The sequence below is a fragment of the Alligator sinensis genome, unplaced genomic scaffold, assembly GCF_000455745.1.
Source record: "Alligator sinensis unplaced genomic scaffold, ASM45574v1 scaffold781_1, whole genome shotgun sequence".
Lineage (NCBI taxonomy): Eukaryota > Metazoa > Chordata > Crocodylia > Alligatoridae > Alligator > Alligator sinensis.
Genome location: NW_005841845.1, coordinates 3,117,549 through 3,132,750, shown reverse-complemented (window position 1 = coordinate 3,132,750; position 15,202 = coordinate 3,117,549). Strand labels below are relative to the sequence as shown.

General features: G+C 42.6%; 1 protein-coding gene across 3 annotated transcripts in view; it reads left to right on the top strand.

The window, feature by feature from the left end:
* MAST2 (microtubule associated serine/threonine kinase 2) overlaps nt 1-15,202 on the top strand; it is a 139,325-nt gene that overhangs the window by 109,394 nt on the left and 14,729 nt on the right. For all 3 annotated transcript variants that reach the window (XM_025206554.1, XM_025206547.1, XM_025206565.1), the window contains 8 exons: nt 1,986-2,047; nt 2,718-2,803; nt 5,285-5,493; nt 7,240-7,378; nt 8,167-8,299; nt 10,164-10,329; nt 11,428-11,529; nt 13,099-13,221. In XM_025206554.1, coding sequence (XP_025062339.1) covers nt 1,986-2,047; nt 2,718-2,803; nt 5,285-5,493; nt 7,240-7,378; nt 8,167-8,299; nt 10,164-10,329; nt 11,428-11,529; nt 13,099-13,221 — 1,020 coding nt within the window. The remainder of the gene's footprint in view (nt 1-1,985; nt 2,048-2,717; nt 2,804-5,284; nt 5,494-7,239; nt 7,379-8,166; nt 8,300-10,163; nt 10,330-11,427; nt 11,530-13,098; nt 13,222-15,202) is intronic.

Sequence of the window (15,202 nt, the reverse complement as noted above, 5' to 3'; positions counted from 1 at the left end):
TGCCAACTCAAACAGTCTGTTTGTTTTATATTTGCTGTTGCGTTTGCTCAGAAAGTTGGAACTTGAGTGTTTGAAATGCTTCCTGCCTTTCTGTTCTGTTCCTCGCCAGGTTAGTGGGTGCACTCAGTGAAGAGCCCGTTAGGAGCAAATTATATCGTACAAATAAGAGATCTCCAATGGCCTGGCTGCTCCGTAGAGCCCAGTGCCTATAGCAGTCAGACTCCTCTGCCTTAATTAATATGGTAGGGAGACGTCCTGGTGGGATCTTTGCCATGTCGATTGGTGTCGTTGCATTTTGCTGTACAGTTGACCACTGTGCCACTTAGACCTTCAGGAGGAAATGCTGAAGTCCCTTCCCTTGCATGTTGAAAGCCATGGAGTTGGTGGACTGGCCCAGGGGAGCTGGTAGGGCATATCTTGGGCTGCACGGATCCATTGGCCACAGTCTGTATTTCGGATGGAAGGTGCAGCAGTCTGCAGAGGCTGCTATGCTGGAGACTATCAGCAGCCATAGACTGACTGCTCTTTTCTCCGGCGTGCGCGTTTATTGTTAACCCTCCAATAAATAGTGTCAGCAGTTTTAATAGTCCCTATGGCCATGATGTCTGTCAAAGGTGGCACCGGTCGCTCATAAATGTGTGCGACAGATATATAGTCTGTGCTTTGGAGAGTTCATCCAGCTGCAAGATTTTATGCTTCTAGTCCCAGAAGGCATGCAGCCAAACAATGTAATATGATTTACTTAGCGTTCTGAGCAACTGCTACTTCTGTCACAAGATCATTTGCAGTATGTTTTAAATATGCAGGTGTTGAAATTGGTGGATTTTATACTAAAGGGTGACTCAAGAGGGACAGAGCTGTCCTAGCAGCCCTTCTGCTACACCCCAGCGTTGTTCACGGTGATATTAATATGTCCCTGTGCTCTAGGGTGCGGGGGCCCAGAATTTCTCGATGTCGACATCTGAGAGCTATCGCATAATTTTGTATTTCAGCTCAGCCTTTTGTTAGCCTGGTTTAATCTCTTCTCTTTTGACTGATTATTGTGGCCACAACTTTTGTTTCCGTGCTTGGCTCAGAAACAAGAAAATGTGCAACCAAGGCTAGAAGTGACTGCAGTATGGCAACCATTGGACTTTCTGTTTTCACACAGAAAAGTAATTTCATATTAAATTATCAGTCTGTATAGGATTGCCTTAATTTCTGCAACGTTTCCCAGAAGGACAGTGTGACACATTGGCAAGCAACGTCAGACTAGCAGCCTCTGAGGACAATTTTCAACCAAGATGACTCAATGCAGTTTAGTGGGATGTGTCCTGTCATAGGAGAAAGAACCTTTCATTCACTTATTTCCCATTAGCAAAGTCATATTTTCTTTAAAAGTAGGTGCAGATGTCCAAATGTCTCATTTTCGTTCAGTGGAGCATGCGCTCGAAATGCCCGTGATGTTAGTATCTGTGTAGACATATCCTTCAGAGGCAAGTACCCAGCTCACCCGTTGCCTTGTGAATACAGGGCTTGATGCCTACCCACTTGTATGTAGCACTTGCTAGGAGGAGCTGAGCATCCTGAACTTCCACTGACTTTCCTGGGATTTAAGGATGCTCAGCCTTTTGCACAGTTGTACCTCCTAGGGTACTGAGTGTTGCTTTGCTGGAACCGTAATACCTTTCTCCTCGCAGGGATGCCTGCGTGATTAAATGCACGCACGTACACATTTAGACATAGTAGCACTTATCTTTAAATATGCTGATTAGCTGTAGACAAATAGTTTTCTTTTTACTTGTATTTACTGTAGTATAATACCGGACCTAGAACAACTGATAAGATATTGAAGTTGGCCGTTATATACTCATGTAACAGTTTTGGAAAAAGGAAAAAATGTCCTTTTCAGAGATCTGCAAATACCTTTAAAAATACTGGGGGGTGTTTTCTATCTAGGAAGAGAGTGATATATTGAGATGTTAATCTATCTTTGCTATTTTCAGAAATGGCCCAGCTGAATAGCTATGATAGTCCAGATACTCCGGAGACAGACGATTCGGTTGAGGTAAAGCAGCAATGTACTGATGCACGTGGAAAGAAAGTCTTGTAGTAAAGGATTTGTTTGGCTATTTCAGATTGTAACACATTGAATGTTTTTAACAGAAATAATTTTGAGAGACATGTGAAAATACTTTAAAAAACCAAAATAGCACCCACATAGAAACCTGGACCTGCATCTATGTATACTGTAAAATAATGCTTTAAAAATACAGACAGGAATTAAGAAGGTTTGATAGTATTTTCTCTACAATTGCAAACAAAAATGGCTCTAAAAAGTCCCACCGAGAGAAAATGTTGGCAATGAGTGCAGGGGCTCAAGACAAATTTCTATCAGTGTTGTCTTGGAAAGAATTGCCATCTATTATACTGGTGTAGCAAAAGTTATGAGTTAATTTAAAGATTATGTTGGTAAGAGGCCTGGAATTTTACTATTTATCTGAGGAATAGATCAGCATTTGGAGATGTGCTTCATCCAGTGTTAAAACGGCAGTGGTTTTGCTAGAATGGTATCATTCTCATCTTGTTCACACTTAGAAACCAACAGCGACTGCCCTTTTGAAACAGCTCCAAATGTATGCATCTCCTTGCCTTTAAGTATTGATCTTCAGAAAAAAGAAGGCAGATTCTGGATGATGATGATGATAAAAATAATAAAGCTTCTTGATTTTTTTCAGAGCCGTGGGGCCTCTGTGCAGTCAAAGAAAACTCCCTCTGAAGAGGAGTTTGAAACTATTAAACTAATCAGCAATGGAGCTTATGGGTAAGGCTTTTAAATCGGGTCTAGTCGTTTTGCTTTTGAAGAAGATTGACAATTGACCTGATAGAAGTTTAGGGCGCTCCGACTGTGATGTTCACGATCTGTCTTTGGTAGCTGTTCACTGGTGTTTGACTACAACTTTGATCTCAAGTCCTTCGTATGCTGTAGCTTTCTGCGGAGTTTGTCTGTGCGAGATGTGAATAGTTAAGCATTCCCATATCTGTTAGTCTAACGTGACACTTAAGAGGTTGAAATTAGAGGTCCAATATTTATGTATTGTCCCAGGACATGGTCTATAAAAATAGTCATTCAGGTTACACTGTTATAAGGAAAGCATATAACGTCAGGAGTTTGAGGGAAAATTACTTTACATCTTCCTTGTTTGTTCCCTAGAAAGGTTTGCTGCATCGTACTCCACTGTTTATGATTAAATGCAATGATTGTGTGTGAAGAAAAGCAAAGGAAACGCATTGAAGTATTGCCAATGCAAGTGTTACTAATTACTTATCAATAAGGAAAGAAATGCTAATTGAGACAATTAAGTGCACTGGTGCATTTTAATATTCCCACGTGTATTAAAGGTGATATACATAATATGCATTTATGCTTCTCAGAACTGTATGTACAGACATTGATTAAACATTTGCGGAAACTGGATCTTCAAGTACAGCTCTACTGCGCAAACTTGCTCTGCAAAAACAGAATCATGTTTTATTGCCCCCAAAGAATCCGGAATGCAGTTAGTTTGCCAGTTAAAATTTTGAAGTGCCAGCCCTACACACGCAACCCAGAATTTAAAGACTTGTTTCTGTTCACAGTCAGGAGGTTGCTGTTGATATTCAACAGGCCAAATGTAGCCTCGGTTAACTCCAGTAGGATTTAAGCATATGCTTCAGTGCTTTGTTGAGTCCTTCCTTAGCTAATATAAATTAATTTTAAAAATATTACTGAAAATATACAAATCCATGTTCATAAAGCTGAACAGATCTAAAAGCCGGTTATGTAAGAACGTGTCCCAGCTTTACACCTCCTTTTCTGTGTAGCCCCATATTCTCAGGTACATCCTTCTGAAAGGGTGGAGGTAGTTTGCTGCCTTGCTGCATATCTTGGATACTTTTATTCAGCCATTTGATACTGTGGCCTCCTCCATGCACTGCATTTGTGCCATGATTAATATATTAGTCACAGTGTAAATGGGCAGGGTCCTGCATGTGCACCTAAATCAAGGCACCAGAAAATGGGAAACAATCCATAAAAATGTTCCACATATAATGTAGAACACTTTTATGACTGGTTTGTGTGGGACCTTCAATTTAACATGTGGCTGGGGCTGACAATCAGCTGATTGTTGGTCCCAGAGCCCAGATCATACCGGGGTTTGGAACAACCCTGGGACTGCTGATCAGCTGATTGTTGGCCCTGGCCTGAGGTTGGGGCTAGAGGGAGCTGAAGGGCTTCCCCTGCAGGGGACATTACACCCCGTGCCCAGCAGCCCAGCCAGAACTGCTGGGCATAGGGTTTTGTTAGTCAACTGATTGTCAGCTCTGTCCAGAATAGCCCCAAGTTCAAAACCTGGGGTTGTCTATCTGAGGCTGATTGTCTGCCCCGACAACCCCAGTGAACCACACTTGGCACTATCTATCTGGTGTGTGGCTGACAGCCAGCTGATTATCAGCTCCAGCCCCAGATTGCACTGGAGACTCGAACACCAGCCAGGTGTAATGGTGTGTCTTGGATCTGATTCCCAAACCCAAAATCATGCCTTCTGCCGTGCATGTCTGAAAACTGATTCCAGAGAAGAAGAAATAAGTATAATCACACAAAATGAGCTGCAACCCGTTTCTTCTGCAAGCTGTGCTACTTGCATGCAAACAGCTAATGATGTGAAAATGCCAGACATGAAAAACCTTGATCACAGGAAATCCTACATCAGCTTCTTACAGCTAGTCAAGCTGCTTGGGCTGTGTAGCTCAGAAGGAGTTGAACTGATCCTGCATACTTCAGACTTTTTCAGTCGCGTGGTGACTGTAGTAACCATCGAAAGTGAACAATGTACGTCTTTAACTGTACATACAAGATGGTTCGCTGTGTTCTTCATTAACTGTCAGTACTTGCAAAAACTCTATTATAATGCATGGTTTGTGAATTAATCCTAATGAGACCTGGTCTTATTTCTGATGGAGGAACTGAGTTTTATCCTAGTATTCAAGCATCTCATAAAGTAGATATAGTTCATCTCTAGTCATACCGGAGTTGCTTATTTGCCAGAAAAGGCTGTCAAGAGTGACCTTTCCCATTCCTGACTTGAAAGGACGAGAGCACTGGGAGATGTCTTGCTCTCTCCACTGATGGTTAGCCTGAAGTCAGAGTTAAAAACCCACCTGATGCCTTTAACAGTACAATGTAATAAGCTGTGCAATCCAGTGATTTTAAAATAACTCCAATTAATGTGAGAACCCTGGCGTTCTGTGCCATCTTTTCTAGTGCGGTGTATCTGGTGCGGCACAAAACCACCCGCCAGCGCTTTGCCATGAAGAAGATCAACAAGCAGAACCTCATTTTGAGAAACCAGATCCAGCAGGCCTTTGTGGAGAGAGACATCCTGACCTTTGCCGAGAACCCCTTTGTAGTCGGCATGTTCTGCTCCTTCGAGACCAAGCGTCACCTCTGCATGGTTATGGAGTATGTGGAAGGTATTTATCTCCGAAAAGAAAGCAGCCTGGTTGTATCTTTGAAGCAGTTTAGCTTTGCAGAGAAGAAATAATTATTCTGTAAATTGCCTGTTTTCTCCTGGATGATCTGAGGGCTTTCTCTGGTGTCTTTAAGTTCTTTAAGGTCACTTAGCACCACATTCTGCGCTGATGTGGCTTGAATGTAGCATCCAAAATCAGGCTGCATCGTGGTCACGAGGTGACACAGCAGTGGATCTTTTGCACGTAGGGTTTCCCTCACCCATAAGAAGGGTAAGTTCACTAGCCTGTGACACACCTTTTTACCTGGACATCACGGAGGTCAGCCCATGGGTCCGAGGCCCATGTAGGGGGTGAGAGTGGAGTCTGGCTGGGTCAAGATGCAGAGAGGAGTCAGAGAAGTGATTCCATCCTGATATCGTATTTCTTTGCCCTGTCTAAGAGTCCCAGCGTCGGCTGGGGCTAACAGCGGGCTGCAGTGGAGCTCTGACACTAAAGAGCAGGGTACAGGATCTTCAGTGGGGGCTAGAGCTGGCATGGACCCCTTTGTGAGGAGAGACCCTGACAGGGGCTTCCTCCCTGGGGTTACTGCCGTAGCAGTCACAGTGATCAGGCCCATAATGGATTTGGTAATAACGTTTGAAAGAAATACAGAACAGAAGTGCTACGGTCTGGCAACAGGAAGTGGAAGCTAAGAACCAATCTTTCGTTGCACGTTTGCTTCCACCTTGTTTATTCCACTTGAAAATGAGTTGGGCTTGTTCTACAGTTTTATCTTAATGTGAACAGTATATTTCCGGCAGTACATAGAATTAATTTCCTACATCTGGCTTGCTTTTTTGGGTTGGCCAAATACCCACAAAAAGTGAGTGCTAGCTATTGTATTACCGCTTGTTTTGGACAAATTAGTGAAGCTGAAATGTACTTTGATAAATGTTGACAAATTCAGAGTCAATTCCCATTTGCAAACAAAGCCGAGGATCAAGTGACATCTCTGGCCCAACACTCTCTAAGCATACTGCATCAGAAAGGCAATCATTGAGCCAAATGCTGCTGCCTTTCTTGGGCGTATTAAAACCACGCGCGCTGCTCCTCTGGAAAGGGCAAGTTGAATTTTGATCCATGCTTTAAATGGAGAAACACTTGTCAGTAATTGCAGTAATAGTCAGGTTAACAGACTCAGACTCTCTGGAACCAGAGTTTTCAATACCATCAAATTAAATGTAGATAAATGTAATTCTTCAGCATTTACTCTGCTGTGCAGTCTCAAATGAGATGATAGAAATGTGCTGTCTATTATTCATAGACCTTAAAGCCATCATAAGAAAACAGAAAAAAGAGTTGGCCAGGAACTCGGAGATGAGCATCTGAGCCCCCGGTTGCTTTTGTGCAGTTTGTCGTATGTCACTTGTCTGGCTGACAGGTCCCTTGGCTACAGTAGCAGGACCAACGGGATCCTGTCGAATTAAAAACTTGGTATCTATTTAGATGAATTTCTGGAGATAACTTTTTTTTCTTATTATTCAGAGCTCCTTAAACAGATATTTTAGCATCTTAAGGTTTGTTAAAAACATTGGACCACATCAAAGCCTGTAACGCAAGGAGACATGCTGTTTCAGAAGGTGTACTTTTGAGGAGTGCTTTCTCAGCGATTCAGCTAAGCAAATAATATGGTCTCGAAGCTGCTGTTTTTGCTTTATATGAATACAAGTAGCATTTTAATGTGTGATATTTGAATATGCTACTTAGGAGGTGATTGTGCTACGCTCCTGAAGAATATTGGGGCCCTTCCTGTTGATATGGCCCGGATGTATTTTGCTGAGACCGTGCTGGCCTTGGAGTATCTGCATAACTATGGAATTGTTCACCGTGACCTGAAACCTGACAAGTATGTGTTTAATCCTTCCGGTCCAAACACGTCGTTGTGGTGTTCATGATAAAAGTATAGTTACAGAAACATGGGATGTTGTTGTTATGCAGGTTTCTCTTGTCTTATCTGTTAGTCTTGAAAAATTATTATAGACGCATTCACCTTCTCTTCCTTTATAAATTCATTCTATGCTTATTTCAATAAAGGGTAGTTGAATAAGGCCATAGCATCCTGCACCTTCCCCAAGAGGCATATTAATTTGCATTACAGAATGATATCCTAAATTCTGCTTAATAATCACTTGTATATTGTATGCTGTGCCCATGGCATGTTTGGGAGATGAACTGAGAAATGAGCAACCAGCTCATTTTCCCCTGATGCAACAACAGTTCCTAAAATCTTAACCGCACGTAGAAAAGTTGACAAAAACCATAATCCCAGGGTTGCTGGTTTGAATGGGGTGCTAGTCAGGACTGCATTTAACTTTTAGTCTCATTTGCAAAGTTAAGCATGGAAAGAATGAGAGCTAACAATAGTGTTTTCTTCAAATGTCTGTCTGAACCCTGTTGTTACATTGGTACAATCTGGCTGAAATCCATCTGATTTCCTAGCTGTCTGTCCCTTTGATACAATATTCAGCCACATTGGAGAAATCAGACAATGCACAAACTCACCAATCACCATGTATCTCACCAATATTTTTCTAGATAATGCACTAGCTTAACCTTGTGATCTGCTGTTTTGATTGCTTTTGGGAAACTATAGCAGTGAATACTGAATTATTTTGTTTCCCCTCTTCCTCCCAGTCTTCTGATAACATCCATGGGTCACATTAAACTAACAGATTTTGGACTTTCTAAAATTGGGCTAATGAGTCTCACGACTAACCTGTATGAGGGACACATTGAAAAAGATGCCAGAGAGTTCCTGGATAAGCAGGTAAGCTGAAATTACATCTGAGAATCAGTGAATTGCCACAGCCATTTGCAGTTCTTTCTTTTTAGATATACAGATTGATTGTGTTTAATTATGTACTCATAATTAAATGCTTCTGTAACCAGCAAAGGCAGGCAGAGGCAAGCTGATGACTGTAATTCGAATGGATGCCCAGTTGCATGGGAAGTGTGCGAGTGAAACCCAGTCCATTGTAAACCAGGAAGCCATAGGCTTCGGGTCTGACCCTACAGCTGCCTCCATGAAGGTGCAGGCATTTGCCTGTAGGGAGTCAGTTGCAGGGTGTGGGGCTCATGTATATACCTTTTTGGAGAGAGTCATAGGGTTTCATAGGGTTCAACGTGGGCATTTTGCAGTGGGTTGAGAGCTGAAGAGGAAAGATTGGGATCAAGGCTTTCACGTGTTTTTGCACAAATAATTTTCGTTTTTTGCAATTCTAACTTCATTTCTGATGTGCTGTGATTGTAACATTTAGTTTAGGATTTCAAGCTTCCTTTCTAAATTGCATTGAAAGTTGAATGGACCTCCTGGCCCCCCTAGTTCACGGACTCCGGTTCTCTGCTTTTGTCAACAACTATGTGATACGTTCACAAGTTAGCAAGGTCCACCTTGAAGCTGGTTAGGTTTCCCTCGCTAGCACTTCTGCTGCAAGGCTGATTTGCAGTCTCACTCCTCTGTAGATTAGAAACCATATTCTGATTTCAAGTCTACATTTACCTGGTGTTTTATACACCGTTATTTTTATACCAGCGTTCTCCTTTAGCTTAACTAGCTCTTCGCCTTCCCTGTATGGTGTATTTACAGAGGGCAGTCCAAGCATCTCTTGTATTTTGCCAAACAAAATAATATGAAGTCTTGTTGCCTTTGATCCTAGTTGACCCTTCTGTGTACTTGTCCCAGTTTGAATTCCTGAACCACGGTGGCCAGGATTATATGCAGTATTGCTTTAGATTCTGTCTAGTTCAGTGACATTAAAATTTCTCTGCTTCTACTAGAAATACTTTGCTTGAATACATTCTAGGGCTGTATTTGCCTTTTTCCCCCGCTACATAAATGACTGGTTCATAGTTGTCTTGTGGTGGGAGAATACACTCCGAGCTTTCTCCTCCCATTTCCAGCTAATGGGGCCATGATAGCAGAAATTCTTACGCAAATGTATAGCATCATCATGCACGTTGTACTGTTAAATTGCATCCAGTTTCTGGTATGGTGATCCTCAAAGTCATCCTTTGGTGTATGAGATTCTGATCTTCCTCCAACTTGTCACCGAATATAAACATAGAGCGTTGAAGTCTTGATCATGGGCAGACGAGGCTCTCTGGGTAAATCTGGTATCTTTGATTAGACCAACTCAAATAGTTGGAAAACTTCTTCTTTGCAAGCTTTTGGGTATAAACACCCTTCTTTAGGCAAAGGGAGCATCTGCCTGAAGAAGTTTTTGACAGATTTTTCAGACGTACATAATTTCTCTGTCTCTAAGCTCTGTCAGTGCTGCCAACTTTTTCCGGGATAACCATATTAGTCCGGGGTCGGAAGAGGTATAATCCCTGACATGACAGAACTTGGCACCAGAAGCCCTTCGTTATATTGGCAAACTGCACTTTTCACCAGTATAATGTGTTGCGTTACAGAGAACAGCTTTTCCAGCATAGCTGCAACCAAACTGTACCAGTGTTTCTGTGCTGGCAAAGGGCTCCTAATGGAAATGTGGCCTCAACGAGGAGTATTAGCAATAACGCACTAGCTGCCTGCTCCTGCTGGGGTAGTAGAAGCAGAATGAGGTGGGAAGAAGATGACTTACAAATAAGATAGTATGTAAATGACTGGTGTCATGTCTGTCTGTCTTCAGGTGTGTGGGACTCCAGAATACATTGCCCCAGAAGTGATCTTGCGACAGGGTTATGGAAAGCCTGTGGATTGGTGGGCCATGGGGATTATCCTCTACGAGTTTTTAGTTGGCTGCGTCCCTTTCTTTGGTGATACACCAGAAGAGCTGTTTGGACAAGTGATCAGTGGTACGTGCGCTTCCTTGGTTTTAGAGGCACAAAGCATAAAGGTCCATTATGAAAAGGTATTTGAAAATACTGTAATTTGCTTTGTTTAGTCAAGAAAGATCAAATATGGAGCAAATATGTTAACTGGTCAGTATTAGAACTAGTTTGTTCCAGCCTTTGGTAAGTTACTAGTACCACCACAAGCTGTTAGTCTTGATAATGTACATGAAATCGGGGTCACAGGTGTGTACAGGTGATGTCCAAATGCAGGCTTCGAGGAGAGATTCAGTTTGTAAAAGAAATTAGCATTTTGGGGTAGAGGGAAAAAATGACATGCTTTCACGTTTTACTTATAAAATATACACAGTCAGATGAAAGGAGTGGTCTGGCCAGATTCAGACTAGATAGATTTTGGTTGCCTGATATAGATCCATGGATTTCATTAGTCAAATATTTTATAAATGTAATCAAGTGTGCCTTATATAATCAATAAAACACAATTTATATCATTGTGTCTTGGATAGTGACTGTAATTGGCCTGTGGCTCATCTCTCACAGTTACAGCTGGACACATGCTATGGAAAGTCATTTACTCATTCAGTTCAGCCATTTTGCATGCTTTTTATGAATAGACTAGTGAAAAATTGGTACTGCTTAGAATGATTTCTGACACAGTCAGTTTTAAGCAAATTTTGGCAAATATTTGTGAAAGTAAACTTCAGAGTTTGAGAGCCAAAGGGAACAAAAACGCTGAATTTGATTAATAAAATTATTACCTGTGACTTGCTTACTCATTTTTTTGTACAAGGTACGTAATACATGCTGGCATGAGATATAGCCACATTGTCAACATTGTATTTTCAGAAAAGGTCATTGTTTCATACTTATTAAGGTTCTTAACATTTTTCCCTAACAAATACTGTTTGCATTGACAGCAGCTTTAATTAAAGCTGAATTTATACGCACTTTGAAAAATGTCAGCGTGTTGAGTTATATTAAGCACACGTGCTGCTGAATGTAAAAATATTCAAGTTCATATTTCTAGTGTAGAAAACATTTGTGCACATTAAAATGTATCTTAAAGCAGTTTGGAAAAGGCAAGTCTTTTTATCTCCTCAGATGAAATTGCTTGGCCGGATGGGGATGAAGCATTGCCACCAGATGCACAGGACCTCATTTCCAAACTTCTTTGCCAAAACCCCCTGGAGAGAATGGGAACAGGTAGGAGCGTATGCTAATGAAAGCACCACCAGAAGCAAGAAAGAACTTGCAGTGGCAAAGAAAGTCGCCAAACTTTTTGTACGCTGCTGACTTACCACTGGAAAGTAGCTTACATTGCCGCTAGTGATGATCTGAACAGTTTTCTGCCCCCGTAGTGTTCAGCCTCAGGGTGGGATGTGCATGCATCAGAAAAATCCCATTGTTGTGGTTCAGAGAAAAGGAAGTCACTGACACTGACCCACTTCAAATGTCCCTGAGAAACCTCTCTCGCAGCAACTTTGCACTGTTCCAGTTTAAGTTTCTGTTAGGGATTTGTGTCTCAATTGGAGCATTATTTAAAGAGATTTTGCGTGAAATTCTCTGTGACAAGGAAAGTGACCCTCCATATTGATGAGTACTCGTGGGCATGCCAAAGTAAATGACAGATTTTCACTCTAGCGATTGGACTCTGCTGTTTAATCCCCCAAAGATCCAAGAACCTGAGATCTCTCAGGCAAATGAAAGTGCTTAAGACTATCTGTAAGCAATGTAATGTCAGATTTAAGCCTTTGCAACCTCAGACTTCCATTTTCATATTAAGGATCTATTGATAGATTCAGCAAACTTCCACCTAATGCTCTAGTTTGTCCGTCTGGCTCTGCGGTATAATTCTCCTGGTCCCTTAATTTTATTTGCTTGCTTACTTTGGCTTTGCATGTAATTTATATTTAGCCTTTTAAAATGCAAACGTGCACCAGTTTCAGGATGCACTTTCACGTAGCAGATTTGAAACACATGCATGCACAGGACTGGGGGACTCCCGAATCTGTGACGCGCAGTGCCTTTCACCCATAGCTCACCAGTTCAGGGCCCTGCTGGGATGCCTGAAAATCTTTGCCATTTGAAAGATGCTTTTGATTTTGGCAAAATGGGCTGATGCCTCATTTTAGCTCCTCATTGAAGGGGTCTGTATCTCTGAACTGCCTACCCAGTTGATATTTTTGCTGGCAATATCATCCAGCACATCTTATTTCTTTACTGATTCCACTCTTCTTTGCAGACAAGGAAACCTTTTATGAAAAATCCACGTTCTAAAGGCAAAGGTCCTGTCTCTGTCTGGGCTGTCTAGCTAGAGACCGTAATCACACAGAACCCAATTTAGGAAGGTGCAGGCACCTCCATCATTTAAAGCACGAGAGTCCATTGGCGTCTGTGGGGCTGGTTACACACAAATAGCCTCCCGAATCAGGGCCAAAAAAGCGTGTGCGCGCACCCCTGATGTCAGCAAGATGGCATACAACATTGGTCCTGGCAGAGCTAGCTCTCTCTTGTAACATGCAAGCTGCAAAATGGTGCCAGAAGTGCTGTTTCCTCATCGCTGTAGGCAAATATTCTGGTTAAACTGCGTGCACGTGAGGTGGGCTGGGATTCTTGTTCACTTTTGTGCCTCATCATAACATTGGCAAAGAACCCAAGATTCGCTTCCTGGGATTCTTAGAAAGTGCGCGCGCTCACCTGCCTTCTCCCTTGCATGAGACGGTGGGTCTTTTACGTGCAAGAGTGATGTTGAAAAAAGCACCTGTATTTCAGGTAGTGCCTTGGAAGTGAAACAGCACCGGTTCTTTAAGGATCTGGACTGGAATGGATTACTTCGGCAGAAAGCAGAGTTCATTCCCCAGCTGGAATCTGAGGATGACACCAGTTACTTTGACAGTAAGGGAAAGAGCTTTTCATTCAGGCTAAGTCTTTTGCCTATTTGATGTGTGTCGTGGCTCTTATGTATTTCACGTGTATTTTGTTAATTGCTTCATGAAGATCGCGGCCACCACCTGAATAAAATAGATGTGAATGAAATGCTTTAGAAAGTATTATATCGAGTCCCAAGAGGAGAGCAAGTTGTAAGTATATTAGAACTGCACGAAGATTTCAGTCTTAAAATTATTCCTGGTTTTATCGGCACTGCTGGCTTTAAGTATATCTGAAAGAGGTAGTTAGCGTAGACTGAAGTCGGGTAGATTTTTACCTTGTAGACTAACTAAATCAATTACATAGCACAAGGTTTCAGAAGCAGAGAGCTTACTTCATCAGATACTGTCTGTTCCCCCGTCGGTAGCTGTCTTATTAAAAGAGCCCTAGAAACTTTTTTGCTTCACCTGTGGAGGTTTATAGTTTTATTGGCTTGGCTTTTATCTCTCTTGCCCTTTCTGTGGATTTTGGATCTGCAGGATAATGTGAAAAGGACTGCTGTGATCAAGCAAGTCTGATATGATGGCTGTTCCAGGCTGCTTGCGGGTTTCCATTTTTGGGGTGATACTAACTTTCCTCAGAAACTTTTTAGTCAAACCAAGTTTAAAAGAAAAAAAAAATCTCTGAATGTAACACCTGAATCAGAAGGAAAAAATGGAGCCCTAGAGGAATTTTGATCATTTGCTCTGAGAATTGTCTTATTTTAGTGTTGCTGGCTGAAATGCTACAGAGAGATGAGACCTCATATGCCCACTTAGTTATCTGCTGCGTTGGGAAGATGGGTGGAGAGCTGGAGTGCTAGTGCTGTGTTTCTGGGCCAGTGATGACCATGGCGTGCAGGGGCAGACTGCTCAACCCTTGCGGGTAAAAGAGCCACGTTGGGTTTTTCTTTTAGCCATTCCAAGCTCTGTCGTCAGCCACCAATGTCCAGACTTACTCAGCTGGACAGAAGGGGATACCTAACCGTGAGCTTTTTATTGTGGGGGGAGAGGAATCCCGGTGCCCAGGGATTGATGCCATGTAATTGAGATGGCATTGCTGACATAAAACCCAGTTCACAGAGGTCTGTAACGCCTGAAAGGAGCCTCTTTCTGTCTGATGCAGCGTGGCATGTACGGCTCAGCCTAGGAATTTTTTTTTTTTTTTTGCCAAATTACTTTGGCAGGTTGAGAGAGACCAATTTCGAACAACAAAGAACAAACTATCTTTGGAGTCATCTTAGATTCTTTCACTCAAAAATAGCTTTGCCGGCTTTCTTTAGTGAAGTCTAATGAATCAGCTGGCCATGTGTGGGTGGGAGGAGGAAAGTAGACTTGAAGTTTAAAATGAAGGCTGATAAACGGGCAGAGTGAACTTTGGGTGGCAGGAAACCTGTTCAGTAGGAAATTGCAAGACAGAGTGACTTGCTTTCCTGTTCCTTCACTACGACCCTGGTGAGAAACAATACGACTCATACTCGGGGGATGCATCTACATGAGACGTTTACTGCGGAGTTGACTAATTCGCTCTGCACTAAGAAGTCATCATCTAAGTCATGCTATTAGGATGGAGTAAACTAATTAACTCTGCTATAGGGCAGTACTGCCAGATACAAGTACTATCCGACAGCGGAGCTATTTATTGCACCACAACATACGTGTAGACGCTGATGGGGCTGGCTGGGGTACGGGGGCCTGTCTGCTGGCTAGCCCCTGCGGAGGAAGCAGCCTTGTGCCCCTGCCAGCCCCTCCACAGCACAGTGAGCTGGGATGGAGCAGCCCCAGCCTAGCAGGCTGACCCTGGGGTCTGCGGCCCGCCGGAGCTGCTCCTCCCCGGCTCAATGTGCTGCAGTCCTGGGCGCATATGCAAACGCAGCACCTGGGAGCAGTAAAGTCTGGTGCAAACTTTGCCGGAGTTTATTCAGCAGCATTACTTGCATGTGTAGCTGCGCGCTCAGTGCCTGCAGGAT